Below are 16,715 nucleotides of genomic sequence, written 5' to 3'. Positions count from 1 at the left end.
GTCTCAATGTGAGAGCTTTGCTTTTGGACATGCTTTTCTTGACGATGCCTCTTGATGCGGGATTGTTGATCCTTCGGGGTTGGTTTCGTGTGCTTGCCATGTTGTCCTTTTGGGAGTTGGTTATGTGGCGTTGATTGCTATGCTGTGTAAGTTGCCAACCATGTTTTAATATCTTAAAGTCTATTATCTATCTATATACACAGTGCTTCAAAGAAGTTATCCATGATTCAATTGCTATCAATCACTTCTAGTCTTTCATGATCAACACAATGACTCTATGTTTTACACAACAAAGAATATTTTGGAACACGTCAATTACTCTGGAACACAGTCACAGTAACAATGCAGGTAGACAAAGAATAGTTCGCCAAAGAGATCGTCAACAAAAGTATCAATTATAGACATGCAGCGGAAAATAGACTAGCTTGCTGTCTAGTCACGTTGAACAGTGCATGCAGCTCAGATCAAGAACCAAGCCCTAACAGGTAAGTCATTGCTCATCATCTGCACCTCGTATTATGCCGCTTTGAAGAAAGACTGCCCCCTTTCACCTGATCTTCTAACATCGTCTTCTCCTCTCACCACGAGGACACAGACAATCAGGCTCAACTCCAAAACCTTGCAAGTTAGTAGGCAAAATAGCCAAGAAGGTTCATTTTACATATCCCGGTTTGTAAATGCTTTATATCCGCTAATGGATAACCATGGATATGGTACCTAGTGTGCATGGGGTAGTATTTTGACAGCTAGATATGTACTCCACACGAATACTTGAAAGCAACGTGGTAGAATGTAACTACTTCATAGCAATTGGTGGGGGAATTGTCTCCATGTTAATCAGTTGTTGAATGATCCTTGGCAAAGAGCAGAGCAAAACCATCTCACCGGGTTTCGGAGACTATGTACCGAAGGGAATACGCGGATATTTGATGAAAATCATATCGATTTCGATATCGTGTTCCAGAAAGGAGCAAGGGCCAGTATATCTTTATCTTTATCCGTGTCGTCTAACCTGAAAGCAGCCGAACCTATTTCCCTTATATTGCCAAGGGGGCTTCTCTGTACTGATAACCCACTCGTGCGAAACATTCGGCCGTGGATACAATAAAGATCCCACGAATCAAGAGCCCCGGCAGTTCCCAATACGGTAACGGCGTCCGTCAATGGTCCGTGGCTCTTTTCAGTATCTTTGCCCGAGAATCGAGAATCACTCTTCAACTCGTTCGGATAAGGCTGTGATGAGTTGACAAGTCAAGAATCAATCTCTTTCTTCGCCGAAGTGCCGCTTGCCAAGGGATGAAGCTATCCTGAATGAGCCCATAGCTTCATCCTTCGACATGGGGTCCCCCTGGATTAGTTCAGTACTATGTACAGATAGTCAGTCAGTTCACTCTAGTTTAGCTTACATCGAGATGATTATATGAACTTCACGATATCCTCTCCATCTTTCGACTTGTTCTCTTCAGTCCATCTACTATCTCTCTTCTATATATACACCAGCAGCTGGGTCTCTGGTTCTCTTTACACAAAACACATACTCCTACTTTAGTCACACCTTCAAGATGCCTTCTCTCTTCAAGACCCTCTTCGCGGTCGCCGCTCTCCTCCCCTCAGCTTTCGCTGCTCTCCCTACCAAGGCCGAGGGTTTTGCTTCCAGCACAACCGGTGGTGGCAGTGCCGCCGCCGTCTACCCCAAGAACGCCCAGGAGCTCGTCAGCTACCTCGGCGACTCCCAGCCTCGCCGCATCATGCTCGACCGCACCATCAGCTTCCTCGGCACCGAGGGCACAGCCTCAGAGACCGGTTGTGCTCCCTGGGGAACTGGCTCCCAGTGCCAGCTCGCCATCAACCAGAACGGTTGGTGCAACAACTACCAGCCCAACGCCCCCAAGGTCAACGTCAAGTACGACAAGGCCGGTATTCTGGGCATCAAGGTTGGCTCCAACAAGTCCCTGATCGGTGTTGGCAACAAGGGTGTCATCCGTGGAAAGGGTATCCGAATTGTCGGAGCCAAGAACGTCATCATCCAGAACGTTCACATCACTGAGCTGAACCCTCAGCTCGTCTGGGGTGGTGATGCCATCACTCTCGACGACACCGATAACGTCTGGATCGACCACGTTACCACCTCTCTCATCGGCCGTCAGCACATTGTCCTCGGCAACAAGGCTTGCAACCGTGTCACCATCTCCAACAGCAAGATCGACGGCACCACCAGCTGGTCCGCCAGCTGCAACACCTACCACTACTGGGGTCTCTACTTTGCCGGTTCCAACGATCTGGTCACCTTGAAGAACAACTACATCTACCGCGTTTCCGGCCGTGGCCCCAAGGTCGCCGGCAACACTCTCCTCCACGCCGTCAACAACTTCTTCCACGATGTCCCCGACCACGCCTTCGAGATCGACTCCGGCTCTGCTCTCGTCGAGGGTAACGTCTTCCAGAACGTCAAGTACCCCGTCAACTCCCAGGGTATCCAGGGCCAGCTCTTTGGTGTCCCCAACGGTGGCAGTGCTTGTGCTGCTGCTCTCGGCCGAAACTGCCAGGTCAACGGCTTTGGCAGCTCTGGAACTCTCGGCGGTACCAGCACTGGCTTCCTCAACAACTTCAAGGGCAAGACCATTGCTTCTGCCTCTGACTACAACAGCGCCAAGAGCGTCATGACCTCCGCTGGTTTCGGTATGGCTTAGATGTTCTTGTCGACTTGACTTGCCTGAGCGGGGATTGACATCTCTGCACTTCTCTGTACATACTATACTTCAGTACTTGGTTCTCATTAGAGGCCTTTGTCTATAACAATCATACATATTTGCCGTTAGAGCACTAGTAAACATGAACTCCTAAGCATAAGAGATGACATTCGTGACTTGGTTTAGGCAGACTCTTGGATCGCCTATATTTAGCCTAAAGCTTAAAGTATCCCTGAGCTGTGTTTTACATATCCAGATAGAGTTTATCCCATGAGTTAGAATGATCGACGTGATCTTCGGAGACTAAAGTGACAAGGGCAGCCAGCACATACAATGACTTGCCTGAAACGCAGGCCCTTAATAGCCCAATGAGATATATCCATAAGCAAGTCTAATACAATGAGGTAAATTGAATATTGATTAACCTTTTGAAATGGTTGGCCTCTTGATAAACTATCATTATACCACTCCAATGCTAGTAGCTCATGAATCCGTACAAAAATAGCCATCCCTTGAAACAATGCAAACCTGATATGTAGGTTCTCATGCAACAGACTCCCCCAATGTTATATGTATGATGTAGTGTATGTCCAGTATTAACAACTCGCGTAAATGCATTACTCTGACAATCTTCAACTCAACCCCCTTTCTCATCAGTCAACCCCTAGGCTGGAAAAGCCACACCCCTTGTCGATCTTCCGATCGTCTTGTAGCTTTGGTAGTTGCCATCGGCTCCCATGACATCGAAACGCTGCATGCCCATGGTATCAGACGTAAAGCCACTGAAATAGTATCCGATGATGACAACCAAGTAGGTCAGCATGAGAATGCTTCCCTTGAAGTAGTTACTTTTTCCTTCACCATACATGTAGCTCAGTAAGAACACACAAAGAATTGTCATAACAAGGTCCCATTGAGGGAATAGGAGAGAGAAAGTGTAAAGCGCCGGATCGCCACCTTCGGGCACACCAGGCCAGAAGGCCGAGTAGAACACGAGGGCGGGAATCTGTAAAAGGCACACTTGCAGAGCATAAGCTGAACCAATCTCCATGGACAGCGCAATATTTCCGTTCATAGCGAAGGAGATGGCGTTCTATGTGCAGTTAGTATATGAATTCGAGTTAATCGAGAGGCGTCCTTACCAGAAATTCAGTGGTGTTGGGCACAAGAGCGAACAAGGTGATACCGAGGAACTTTTGATCAATCGCGAAGCTTTCCAAAACAACATCCACAGTGTCAACGAGGATTTCGGCGATGATCGCATATAGAACAGTTGCTCCGAGAAGGATAATGGAACTCTTGGCACGACTCCAGTTGGGGGCATCGTGGCCACCATGTGCTTGGTGAGCCTCCGTAGCAGGACCCTCAGTCTCCGCAACATCGTTGTGGGTGTGCTGACGGCTCGGCGTAGGACGAGCGGCTGCTCCGTGATTAGCGGGCACAGCTGAAGGCTTTCTTGTCATTCGTTCACGCGAGGCAATGGTAGCAGCTGTGGCGGCAATCTCGGCAACCTCGCGCACAAGCATCTTGTTGTCGGCTTCGCTGAGACCTGGAACATGGAGAGCGGAGTGCGACGGCTCACCACCACTAGACTTGGGAGGCACGACATGAAGGGTAGAAGCTGAGCCGTTGGCGCCAACTGACTGCCCAGTGGTAGAATTTTGGCGGGAAAGTTCCTCTCCAAACCCAGACTGCTTCAGGGACTGACCCAGAATGCGCTTATAAAGTTGAGAGTCGCGAACATCGGCACCACTGGTCTCGGCAGTTGTTGGGTTGTGAGTATGAGAATGGGCATGGCCGTGAACTTGAGAGGTTCGCATACTCGAAGAATGCATGTGGTCTTCGTGTCGCTTCTCATCAACCTCGACGTTCCAAATGACAGCAGCATGAGTTCGGAGAGTGAACCACAAACCGATCAGGTACGAGAAGAATAGCGTGGTCGCTGCCATGTAGCAGTAAGGGCGCACCGCCTCCAGATAAAATCTGTCGCTGAGCGATGGAGCCTGGCTGAAGTAGCAGCGGCGGCAGTCCCTACCGTTCTCGCCGGTGTTGTAGTCTTCGCAGTCCATGCAGTTGAGCTCGTGGGTTCCGTAAATCTGGTAAAACAGGGTTGGGCCAAAAGCTCCGACAATCGCAAAGAGCAACATTGTGGATGTTACACCCGCGGACCGCGCATTGAAACGCTGAGTCTTTCGTTTGATGGCACCAAAGCACATGGAAATTCCAGGCAAGAACAGTATACCGGCGAAAATACTGCCCACGATACTGCCTTCGACGAGTTGACCCTTGCCCTGGCTAAGAGCAACACAGTAAAGGAACACCTCCACGACAGTCGCGAAAAAGGCATTGATGGCAGCGCCCACACCCATAGATGACTGTGCCGAGATAGAAGCAACAGCTTGGCCGATAAAGTAGGCAAGGGGAATGATAGATAGGAGGCCGGCGCAGAAGAGAAATGCGGGAGATGTAATGAAGCCCTCGACATGGAAAACACCCTCAATCACAAGCCAGTCAAAGATGACAAAGATGACAACCACCATGAGGTTGATGAGGAAGATGTTGGTTCCATCAACGGTATACTTCCAGTATCTTGATCCAACAGCGCGGTACGTGCAGAGGAGAACAGACGAGCTTGGGCCGCCATCCTCGCGAATGTATCTTATATCACTCTCGAAGGACAAGGCCAGAGGGTGTCGTCGGAGATGGTCGAAGAGCAAAAATGTGGTCTTGCCCATGGGGATCCAGAAGACCAAGAACCAGCAGATGGCAGAAACGAACAGAAGCGAGGGTGAGATGAGGCAGTAGAAGAAGACGAAAAAGATGACACGGCCAACATTCCACTCGCCACGGCCAAAAAGTCGTCGCTTGTGCTGATGAGACAAATCGGTATCGACATGCTCACCACGTCGGCCTCGGCCTAGAAGGCTTTCCGTCTCACTGGGCTCTGAGTCGATGCTTCTTCTCGATCGTCCCACGATCGAGCGATTGTGCTCGCTATCGGGTCCAAAGAATAGTCGCCCGTGTTCAATGTCGCCACTTTGCCATTGTTCGTATTCCGAGATACTGCGTCCCTCGTCTTGGTCCTCGTGCATGTAGGTCTCATCCTTTTCCAGGCGGACAAACTTACCAAAAGGATAGAACATGTACCCGGCGAGACCCCAGAGAACCCTGCCGTACTCTCTCCCGCTAGGGGCAGCAGCAAAAAGCAGGCATACGATGGCACCCAGAGCTGCCAACGTAGCCAACCACCAACCAAAGAGGAGCGTCCAAAGCAGATTAAAGGTAAGAAGCCAGTTGTTAACGCGACCTCCTGGGGCAGAGTGAATATCTGCTTGGGCGAATTTTTGAATCGAACGATCCTTCTTGTACAAGGCAGGTTTCCACACTCGAATACCAAAGGGGTGAGTCTGGTTTATGGCCTGTTGCCTATCCTTCAGGGTGAAGCTCTCTGCCTCACTGACATCGCTGTCCGAATCGTCATGCTCCTCGAGGGGAGTCTCTTCCTCATCCTCCTGCGGGGTTTCGGTGGGAGTCTCGGTGGGCTGGTCGCTTCGGTCATTGTCATCTTCGTCGTCCGGACGCGATTGAACGCGGGAAAGCTGGGTCGGCAGACCTGGTCTGCGACGGTAGGACTGTTGGCGCACAGCAGCATCGGCTTCTACTTCGTGAACTTCGTCGTCGGCGGAGAAGACTCCGCCGCGATAGGGGGTATTTGAAGAGGGTCGTCGAGGCATCGGGGGTTTTCGCAATCGGGTAGCAGATCGCATTCGCTCAGTGCCTCGAGAAGGACGTGAGGGTTGGGCAGGGCGAACTAAACCGCGCTCTTGAGAGGTTTCTTTTGATTGTTGGGCAGAAGAACCAGCTGGGCCGCTTATCGAACCTGGAAGTAAATATAATTAACCCTGGTCAATTTGCCAACATGGGCATGAAACCTACCATAGCCCTCTGTTCTAGGGCGCATTGTATCTGCGGGCTGGAAATTCTCGGGCAAATTCTCTCCATAAGTAATAGGAGATACGGCAGACTCGGTCTGGGCAGGCTGTTGACGCGTGTCGGCGGGAGACGCAGTGCCGGACGAGGACTCGCCAAGATGGCGCCTAGGCGACGAGTTCTCACGTCTTTGGGGATCCATAATGGAAGAGCGACGCTGCAATCAACGATCAAGAATACACAACTCTGTCACAAGAAACTCGGTGTTTTTTTGTTTTTGTTTTTTCGTAAAATGAATAAATAAAAAAAGAAGCAATGGAGAAGACTCGGGTGCAAGAATGCGATCAGACGCAAAATGTCCCTATCACTGTTCTCGAAGTAGCTGGACAAGTGAAGAAACTGGGAATGCCGGGCATGCCAATGTCACGGTGCAGTGCCTAGAAAGTCGAACAATCAATGCGTTGCGATGATGGAAGCGGCCTGAGCGGCTGCAAATCGCGATGATGCGAGATGAAGATTGTTGGGTCTGAAATAGACTCGGCCGAGTCGAGTCGAGTCTCTATATCTCTCTACCTTGGGCAGAAAGGAGAAACAAACAAACAAAAGATGACGTTTTTGGAGACCGACGGCGTGTCCGAGTGCAAAACAAGGTATGGCTGGTGTTACTCGAGCTGCAGAGAGCTTTCCAAAAGTAAAAAGTCAAGTCGCTACATATACCTTGCAAGAAGGAAGAAATGCAGGTAATCAAGCCAAGGTGATTGCCCAAAACAAACACTTTTTGGCGAGGTTGGGCAGGTAGACAGACTTGGTACTTTGTAAGTAAAGAGGAATGAATCTTTTTGGGCGTACAGAAACTTTCGAGTACAATATCCAACTTGTTATATTGCTCACACATGTCAAGGCAGCCCAACCTATGTACATATACGATATGTATAAACACTAGTTCGTGTAGGCAATCGACATGGCATCGAATTCAGACATGAATCTTCCTAGTCTAGGCTACATATCTGGTCCACAATAACCAAGCTCGTTGCTCGTGATCAGCCAACTTTCCCCATGACAGATTAGTGTGTCTTGCCGCACCTCGCGCGTGTTCACCCTTGTCCAATGGTCTAACGTCATTCTGCATCCCAAGGGTCTTGGATTGGTACCATTGGGCGGCTCTTTGCACGACTTTGATGCTTGATAAACAGAGGGGTAAAGAGAGTATCTTCGATTCTGTGAGATAAGAAAAGTCACGAGGGGTAATGGAATATGGGTATTAAAAGGCACCGTTGTAGATGACGTGCTGATGAATGCTACAGTGCCGTGAACGATGTGTCTTTGCTCTTGTCAGATTCATGAATCTTTGATCCATAACCTTATGTATGCTGAAGCGGTCTAGCATGTCTCAGTGGGGGCTGCGCGGCAGAGAGCGCGCCGATAGTGGAGTAACCAAGCCTTGGGTGGTCAGCCGTCAGAACGCCATGCGATTCAGCTTACCCTGTACCTTCCATCGTCCGGACGACGGCCCAATATAACGCCGAGCTGGACTCTGGGCAGCTCCCGCCTTTGTTGGTCTGTGCTCCCATTCGCTTTGGAGGATTACGAGACAAGCTGTAGCCTTGTCATCGAGCTTCAACCACATCGCATACCATCACCGACAGCGTTCTCAATTCACCATTCCATCACAACATCCTGCTCCGTCCCCAATTCGGAAACCGAGCAATTTGCGCAAACCTTTCGACCTTTACCTTCCGAAACACACTTATAGCTCGTTTCCCTGACGTCAAGGGAGCTACGCCAGGATGGCGCTCGACGAGTACTACCACAACAAGATCGAGGCGATGAAGCTCGAGATCCTCAAGGGTCAAGCCGCGCTTCGTCGTCTTGAAGCCCAGAGAAACGACTACAACTCCCGAGTACGATTGTTGAGAGAAGAGCTGGGTCTGCTGCAACAGCCCGGATCCTATGTTGGTGAGGTCGTCAAGGTTATGAGCACCAAGAAGATTCTCGTCAAGGTGCACCCAGAAGGCAAATATGGTACGATGAACCTGCCACTATAAGATCTGAAAGGCGTATACTCACAAATCAATAGTTGTCGACGTGTCGGACAGCGTCGATGTCGCCAAGCTCACTCCCGGAAAGCGAGTTACTCTACTATCTGATAGCTACAAACTCGAAAAGATGCTACCTTCGTCCGTCGATCCCCTCGTCTCTCTCATGATGGTGGAGAAGGTTCCCGACAGCACATACGACATGATTGGTGGGTTGGACCAACAAATCAAGGAGATCAAGGAAGTTATCGAACTGGGTCTCAAGCACCCTGAACTCTTCGAGTCTCTTGGTATCGCACAGCCCAAGGGTGTTTTGCTATACGGTCCTCCCGGTACAGGAAAGACGCTACTTGCGCGAGCCGTTGCTCACCACACTGCTTGTAAATTTATCCGAGTATCAGGTTCTGAGCTGGTGCAAAAGTATATCGGTGAGGGTAGTCGAATGGTGCGAGAGCTATTTGTTATGGCTCGAGAGCACGCACCATCGATCATCTTCATGGATGAAATCGACAGTATTGGATCCTCGCGAGTGGAGGGCTCTTCGGGCGGAGACTCCGAAGTGCAGCGAACCATGCTGGAGTTGCTGAACCAGCTTGATGGTTTCGAGCCCACCAAGAACATCAAGGTCATCATGGCCACCAATCGTCTCGATATTCTCGACCCCGCTCTCTTGCGACCAGGACGTATCGACCGAAAGATCGAGTTCCCCCCGCCTAGTGTTGAGGCCCGAGCGGATATTCTCCGTATTCACAGCCGAAAGATGAATTTGACCCGTGGTATCAACCTCACCAAGATTGCCGAGAAGATGAACGGATGTTCTGGTGCCGAACTCAAGGGTGTGTGCACAGAAGCTGGTATGTACGCTTTGCGTGAGCGCAGAGTGCACGTCACACAAGAAGACTTTGAGCTTGCTACAGCAAAGATTCTCAACAAGCACGACGACAAGGAAGTGTCTCTCGGAAAGCTCTGGAAGTAAGAAAACAGCGGCAAGGGGCGTTCTTTTATTCATTCATCTTCATATCGTCTCTGCTGTTGGTTCACCTCCTGGGTTTACAATAGAGCCTGGTTCGTTCATAGATGGGTTGGGTTATAACAGCGGGAGTGGAGTTGTAAGGATAGTAAATTGTACCATAGCGGAAACAATCATATGAAGCTACACGAGCAATTCTATCTAATTGTGATCTCGTCTTGTGATCTGCCTGGCCTACCATTGACCACGTGATGGGATCTCATGCCCCCCAAGTGTGTTGATCACGCCCTTGCATGTCCAGTAAACAGTGGCTTTTGAATCCGCATAACTCATTCATGGCAAACAGTAAACAATAACATGGAAATCTGTCTCGAATTGCATCACCTAAATCATTGAATTTTTTCTCCCGTCTCAAGCCTCGAAGCCATAGATGCCCTCGCACCGGAGCGGCCGCTCCGTTTTGAGTGAGACATGGACCCCGTGAAGTGTCGGCCAGGACGCCAATCTCAAGGAAGTTATTTCCATGGAAGCTAAGGAATTTAGGAAAGTCAGCCGATGTTGAGACATCGGCGAAGTTTTAAGACAGAAGGGTCATGGAAGAGTTACAGAGGGATAGGGAACCTGGCATGAACAACATTAGAGACGAAATTGGTAAGTTCATTATGTTGTCTAAGAAGGAACCTCCATCATATGGTTTTGTATCCTAACCCTTGGGGGTTAACCTTTCCGTTACTATGAGAAAAGGAAGGTAATTGCCATGGCTCATGCCGTATATTGACTCAAGCAGATGTCCATTAGTGGTGTTTTGCATATATCCGCCTTGACTAAAGGATGAAATGGTCCGCAGGTAGATTACGACTCAGGAACATTGTCTTAACGCTTGACACTTGTGATTAACTCGGACCACCAGGGAGTCTGACAGCTAACGAGCACTAAGATTGTTCAGATGAACCCAAGACTACTTGTGACAGGTTGATTGTTTTCTTCGGAAGTAGTCCCTAGTTGAATAGGAAAGAAGTTCCGAATTAGATGACATCTCCCCTCTTCACGTATAACAATATTTCCCTGGCGAAGCACTCCACATCGTCGTTTAAGTCGGCCTACTGGGTAGCCATGATGTTTTCCCAACGCCTCAGTTACCTCAGTCCTACCAACATCCTCCGATCAGTTCCACAACTTATGCGGAAGCTATGATTGATGCCGTCCTGGCGCCCGGACTACCCGTACGAGTTTCACGACCTCGAGTTGTGTGTCACGCTAACGAAGAACTACGGATAGCTACATGCTTCACGAGAACAAACCACGCTGAGAAAGAAGAGCTGTTCGGTCCTAAAGTGCCATAAAAAAACAGGTATATTTTGGCGTACGTGTAGATAACAAGTAAGTGACTTGGTCAACTGATAGCCCTACCGGTGAAGCCCGATTTTTCTTTTCGGGTTTACAAGAAATATGGGCATTGGCATTGGGATCTTTGGAATGAGCTGATTCTCTAGCGGTGTACAGGGACAAGGTCTCTTGAGTTGAAGAGATCTGGAGTTGATCGTGATGCTGGTATGTGAGGTTGGTTGTGATGTGCCTATGCCATGTTTTTTTTACGATAGCGAGTCAGTGAAGCTTTGTCAGTTAGGAAGCTTTGACAAGGACCAGGTGGTCTGGACTTGATAGTCTGAGATAGCTTCCTTTAGATCGAGATGTACGTGATTAATCATGATATCGTAACACAGACAACACAGGCTTTACGGACCAACAAGTAAGACCAAAGTACAATGGACTCGAGATAACCCGGAGATTTGCAGCGCTGAAAAGTTGGATAACCAAGTCAACAACAGACTCGTGCCCTAAGTGACAGGAACAAAACATCCGTTGGCAACTCGTACCGTTGACGAACGTCCAGAGATCAGGGTACCAGCCATGATGAGAGACGCACCCAGCCAGTCGGGAGCGAGGACATGGCGTTTCAATATCACACCTCATTTTGGTACATTGGGCATGTCATCAATTAAAAGTGCATCCATTTCGCATACCGTATTTAGAAAAGACGACACTTGTTGCATGATCGGCATGCCTCGACTCTTCTACGACAGGGATAACTGAACCACAACTGATACATCAGCACTGAATACGTGAACTGTATTATCCATACATGGCAGCGAGGAAGCGCAGCTCGAGTCGTCGATGTCATACTCAATGTCTAGAACACATTGACTTATGCGTTGTCGGCGGCTGAAGCATAACCTCATGGATCTAGAACGGTCCGTCGTACGTCACTGAGGCTACATAGTAGACAAAGTGCGCCTTGGGCAAGGCAGTTACAGACAGAACAGTACCGGGCAGCCGGGGACTTGGGAGAATGCGGTTGTCAGTTGTCAGGTTGTCAGACGGTATATGCCATGTGCTTTGGTCGAAAACCAATCTCCACGTGCGGGGGGGATACAATGCAGGATTGTTGGAAACCCCATATATCGGACGAAGCCAAAAGGGAAAGACGGTCCAGGTATATCCTGGTCATGTTACAATGCTGTGTTGTCTTGTTCTGGTCTTGTCTCGTGCCCTGTGCCCCTCGCGTTTTAGATGCTAAAGCCAGATTTTCAAGGGTCCGCCTTGCTGCGATGAAGCTAGTCCTGGGCAGGTGAGGCGGCGGCCCTCTCGTGGCACCAGGCCTCTGGACCTTGGCTAAACTAAAACTAAAACTAAAACTAAACCAAACTGGCTAACGTTGGGAAAGCTGTGAAATCGGACGCCATTTCTGAAGAACAACTAGCGGTAAGGGGATGAACTTCTTTTCGCCTCGAACAGTTCCACTTGCAGTAACCGTCGTGACTCCGATCATGCGCCCTCTTTTAGACTAGCTCGAGCTTGAACTTTGTATGCATCTCTCGCGGGATGCTAATGCTGGTGTTTTGCTGCGAAAGAAGGGAAAGAAAGCCCTTTTGGATAGACAAGGCGTCGCTGATCGCAGAGGATGAGTTGCTGTACCCGCGTGAAACCCCAGTTGAGTGTTTGATTTGATAATCTATCCATCAAGGGGGGGATGATCTCAGGGTCCAGGCCCTTCGAAGTGGATGAGACGGAGGTGACGGTGAGAGAACGTCTGAGGCTTCCGTCGAGAAGGGTGTAGGGTTAGTGCCGATCTGGCGTCTCAAAGGAGAAACCGTAAAGAATTGCAGCAAGGCCAGAATGGGAAAACCCTTGGACTGACAGAACAGATTGATTGACTCGGATTTGGGGACTGGGCTTGCTAAGTTTGAGCCGTTGGAATACCGTCGTGACTCAAACATGGACAGGGGGTACGGACATAGTGTGCCGTTTATGGATGGACATGATAAGATACTCGCATGATGTCCAGATCAGTTGGTGATTTAAGTTATGCTTTGCGATTAGCAATCAATCGCCAAGTCAGCCCTGTCTCAAGGTCTTTCTAAGCGGAGGTCCTGGAGCTGGAGCTGGAGCTGGAGCTGGTGCTCATCTCGGAAGGTGGCCAAGGGGTCGCAGCATAAGCCGCGCAGCCTTGAAACAAAACCATTACACAGATCACAGCGCTAGGTTAGCGGAGGAGCCAGCCGTTTTCTGACAGTACCGTAGCGGGATGAGGGTTCGGGACTGATTCAGCTGGAAAAAAGCCCGTCAGAAGCAAAGCTGAAATTCCGTTTAGATTTAACGGTAATTGTTTAAAACGGTTGACCGAATTGGGACTATCATCAACTACGTCATTCCGCAGGATCATGTTTGTGCGATATTGGCAGTGGTCCAGAACTCGATCGATAGTCTTGGGAGCAGAAAGTCAAGGCTGAGCGATTAATACTTGAGGAGACGAATGAATTACTGCCTTTGGAGGAAAGCATGAATTATGGTTTGTATGTACACGCGGTCTCTGATCCAACATGATCGTTCTAGACTCTCATCGATCTTTGTTATTTAGGCGAAGGGCTGGGCAGATATGGGATGGGTATTTGAACAAAAAGGCGGAGAATAAAGAATCGGAGGAGAAAAAAAGAGACCAACTTTTTTTCTTTCGTTTTTTAGCTTAGCTAGATGCGGGCCGGTGACGTTGACGATGCAGCCACGCGAAGTTGTGGTTGGACAAGGCACTGCACACTCCCCCCTGTAGTTCCATAATTCTTGGGGTGGGGACCCTTTTTTGACGCTGCAATGACGATATAGTCAGGGGGAGCAGCGACATTCAGAACAGCCTCTTGAGGGAGGGGAAGATACTAATAAAAAAAAAAAGAACTTTAGTTTCTAGGGAGATGAGAAGATGAGAATTGACAGTAGACGAGATTGAGTTGAACTTTGTTGATAGAAAGTTTAGGGGAGATATTTCATGAGTAATAAACACTAGAACCTCTTGTATCACCAGTCTCTCAATATAAACCACCATTATTAATACCTGGCACAGGTTATTCACTATTCAATTTAAACTTTGATGCTGTAACAGATTTGGATCACGTCTGCCCCTAAGAACATGCACTTGCTGCATGCCCCCAGCAGGAATGAGCCTCATCCTTACCTCTCTGTATCAATAGTACCTCAACGATAGACAAGTCTCCTTCCACTGTCAGACAAGCAGTGATAATCCAGCTGCCCATCAGCACTTAGAGCAATCGATGGCGTGTAAATGCAGACATAATGATCTTCAAGGGGTCCTCTACACAACTGCACATCTGATGACTTTAGTTAGTGATCCCACTCACACACTCTCTCTCACTCTCGCACAAGACAATGGACGCGCTTCCGGACCGGTCTCCCTCTTCTTAGTAGCTGGATGATCTTTACTACACGCGACCACCCCCAAACCCCAACGACCGTTTTCACCTGGAGCTGGTCCTGCAGCTTTGTCGATTGATGATTGTCACTTCTGTCATCCACCACCCCTTATGCTCAAAACATGCCACTTTGGTATCTGGACTAACACGAGAGAGGAGAACACTACACCTGGACACTTTGAATGTAACATGAGCAACTGTGATCGACGTCACTACTGTAACGAGCGAGTTGCTAAAAAGATTAGGCTACTTAGATTGATACGACTGTACTGTTGTACCTGTCGCCTGTACAGCCGTGGTGGACATGGGCCGTTGTAAAGACAAAAACCGCTTGGTCTTTTCTCTGCCTAGTTGCCTATTCAAAAGAAGCAAGAATAGCGAAAAGTCCCTTCTTGCATGCAGAAGCAAGCCGTTGTGATCCTAGGGATGACTTCTATTAACCGGTAGAAATGGCATGATTTGACCAACTACCTCCAAGTTTCTGGGTCTTGGGTTGTACAGCAGTTTGCAGGGCGGGCATAGCATGCTAAGGTATGGCATGGGATTAAATTGATGAATTGCAGCGGATGGGGATCGCCTGTCCTCGTCTCGTCTCCCCACACATCCGACCTTGACTTTTGGTCCACTTGCCCACCCCCCGACGCAGTCTTGGCTTTTGATGAGCAACTAAATACGAGGATGAACAGCAGTAGCGATGCAATACGGTGGACGATTATAGCACAGTAATGATAGCTGCAGTGTATCTCGGCCTCGGTGTGTATTTGAGGCTTGTTTGTGGCCGATTACAAACATGTCTAGATCCGGACTTTGTTAACGCCGCCACTGATGAATGCACTGAATGACTGCTTTACTAATCCCTCTCTACTGTATTCTTCTAGAACCGAGGCATTCTGAATGATTACAGAGGAAAGGAAGGCAAAAAAGAATAAAAAAATCATCTGTTGCATTTCCCTTTCTCCTCATCAATTTTCTTTTTCTTTTCCCTCTCAGTCTCCACCCCACGTCATCAATCGCCCGTCAGACGCCACCGTCGCCATCCCACTGGATCCGACGGTAATGGCGTTATTTCGACTGACTGCATGCCCCCATCTTGCCACCGTTCATCGCCATTTTACACTTGCAGCAAAATATTTTGGTTGGAGTCTGCTTGAATACCGTCTCGAGTCATTCTAAACACCACCTTTGTCTATAGTACGGTTCACACCGTATATATATATAACAGCACACCATTTATCACTATCAGATGACAGAGCTCTCAGCCTAATCACCTCCGTATAATACTGTCGAATGTACGTCAGGACCCTTGATCCAATTCGGCTACCGTCTCATCACTAATAGCCCAGCCAGCCACTGAATATCCCCTGTCTTGACCTGACATGACCTGACCCCTACTATTTATTACTCCTCCCACAACACAGCACAGCGGCAACCCTTGCAAACGGCCCCTCCTCATACCTGTACCCCTCCCCTTCTTAGCTTGTTTCCAACTCAAGTCTCTTCCAGGGATTCAAGACCAGAATCAGTACCAGACCCCACCATCTAACTCTGCCCGCTTCTTCTTGTCACCCAGCTTTACTCTCTATCTGAGGTGTACATACACTGGTACTGCATTTCTTAATCTACCTAGTACCAGCCAGCCGCACTCACCCCCTTCTCGGTTCTAGGTTTCTCGCCCTCCAAAAAGGACCCTGACCTTTTTTTAGTTGAAGCTCGTCTTTGGTTGTTATTGCTTCAAATAACCATCCACTTCTCTCTCAACTCAAATCCTTTTACCACATCAACTCTCGTCAACTAATTATCAATCAACTAGCCCCTTGCCCACCATGGCTTTATGAGCCTCGCTCAACCTACTCTACCCCTGTGTCCTCAGAGATGACGTCGACAACCCCGATCACCGCCTTCGCTATGCATGACACTAGAACAACTGGCGACCGAACGCCTTTGCACTATACAATGAAGACTCCTGCACAATATTCCCCTGCTGGCCAGTCTCATTCTAATTCTATTTCCCACTCTCGCTCAAATTCATACAACCTCAACCACTCTCACTCTCACTCTCACTCTCAGTCGCTTCGTCCAAACAAGCAGCCAAAAACCTCGACTCCTCTCGCCTCTCCACGAATGCCATACTCGGTCAACCAAAACCACCCGCCGCCCAAGTCTTCACCTCGAGTTGTTTCCGACGATCGATCACCAAGCCCTAATTATTTTGGTCTCATTGTCGAGTCGGCCAATGAGCAGGGTGGCGGCTCCTCCGGGGTTCCTAACGATAACTGGAGCCCTTCATCATCAGTAAAAGCCTTCCAGGCCGCCATCCCCAAGCAGG

General features: G+C 49.0%; 4 protein-coding genes across 4 annotated transcripts in view; 3 read left to right on the top strand and 1 right to left on the bottom strand.

Moving 5' to 3' along the window:
• Positions 1-1,562: 1,562 nt before the first annotated feature.
• On the top strand, positions 1,563-2,690 carry FGSG_01607 (pectin lyase B precursor; the record flags this gene model as incomplete). The annotated part of the gene is made up of 1 exon (XM_011319128.1): positions 1,563-2,690. One exon carries the CDS (start codon positions 1,563-1,565, stop codon positions 2,688-2,690), a length of 1,128 nt encoding a protein of 375 aa, XP_011317430.1.
• A 391-nt stretch (positions 2,691-3,081) lies between these two features.
• Positions 3,082-6,822, bottom strand: FGSG_01606 (uncharacterized protein; the record flags this gene model as incomplete). Its single annotated transcript, XM_011319127.1, has 3 exons — positions 3,082-3,783; positions 3,833-6,570; positions 6,627-6,822. 3 exons carry the CDS (start codon positions 6,820-6,822, stop codon positions 3,355-3,357), a joined length of 3,363 nt encoding a protein of 1,120 aa, XP_011317429.1. The 3' UTR covers positions 3,082-3,354.
• A 1,435-nt stretch (positions 6,823-8,257) lies between these two features.
• Positions 8,258-9,820, top strand: FGSG_01605 (26S protease regulatory subunit 8). Its single transcript, XM_011319126.1, has 2 exons — positions 8,258-8,642; positions 8,698-9,820. The coding sequence occupies exons 1-2, from the start codon at positions 8,408-8,410 to the stop codon at positions 9,630-9,632; spliced, it is 1,170 nt and encodes a 389-aa protein (XP_011317428.1). The 5' UTR covers positions 8,258-8,407; the 3' UTR covers positions 9,633-9,820.
• A 6,522-nt stretch (positions 9,821-16,342) lies between these two features.
• Positions 16,343-16,715, top strand: part of FGSG_11979 (uncharacterized protein) — a gene marked incomplete at both ends in the record, with an annotated part of 3,502 nt that continues 3,129 nt past the window's right edge. The window contains one exon of the mRNA XM_011319125.1: positions 16,343-16,681. Within this exon, the coding sequence (XP_011317427.1) occupies positions 16,343-16,681 (339 nt within the window). The remainder of the gene's footprint in view (positions 16,682-16,715) is intronic.

The sequence above is a fragment of the Fusarium graminearum genome, chromosome 1 (assembly GCF_000240135.3).
Source record: "Fusarium graminearum PH-1 chromosome 1, whole genome shotgun sequence".
NCBI lineage: Eukaryota > Fungi > Ascomycota > Sordariomycetes > Hypocreales > Nectriaceae > Fusarium > Fusarium graminearum.
Note: the sequence above shows the minus strand (reverse complement) of the source record. Positions and strands in the feature narration are given on the sequence as shown.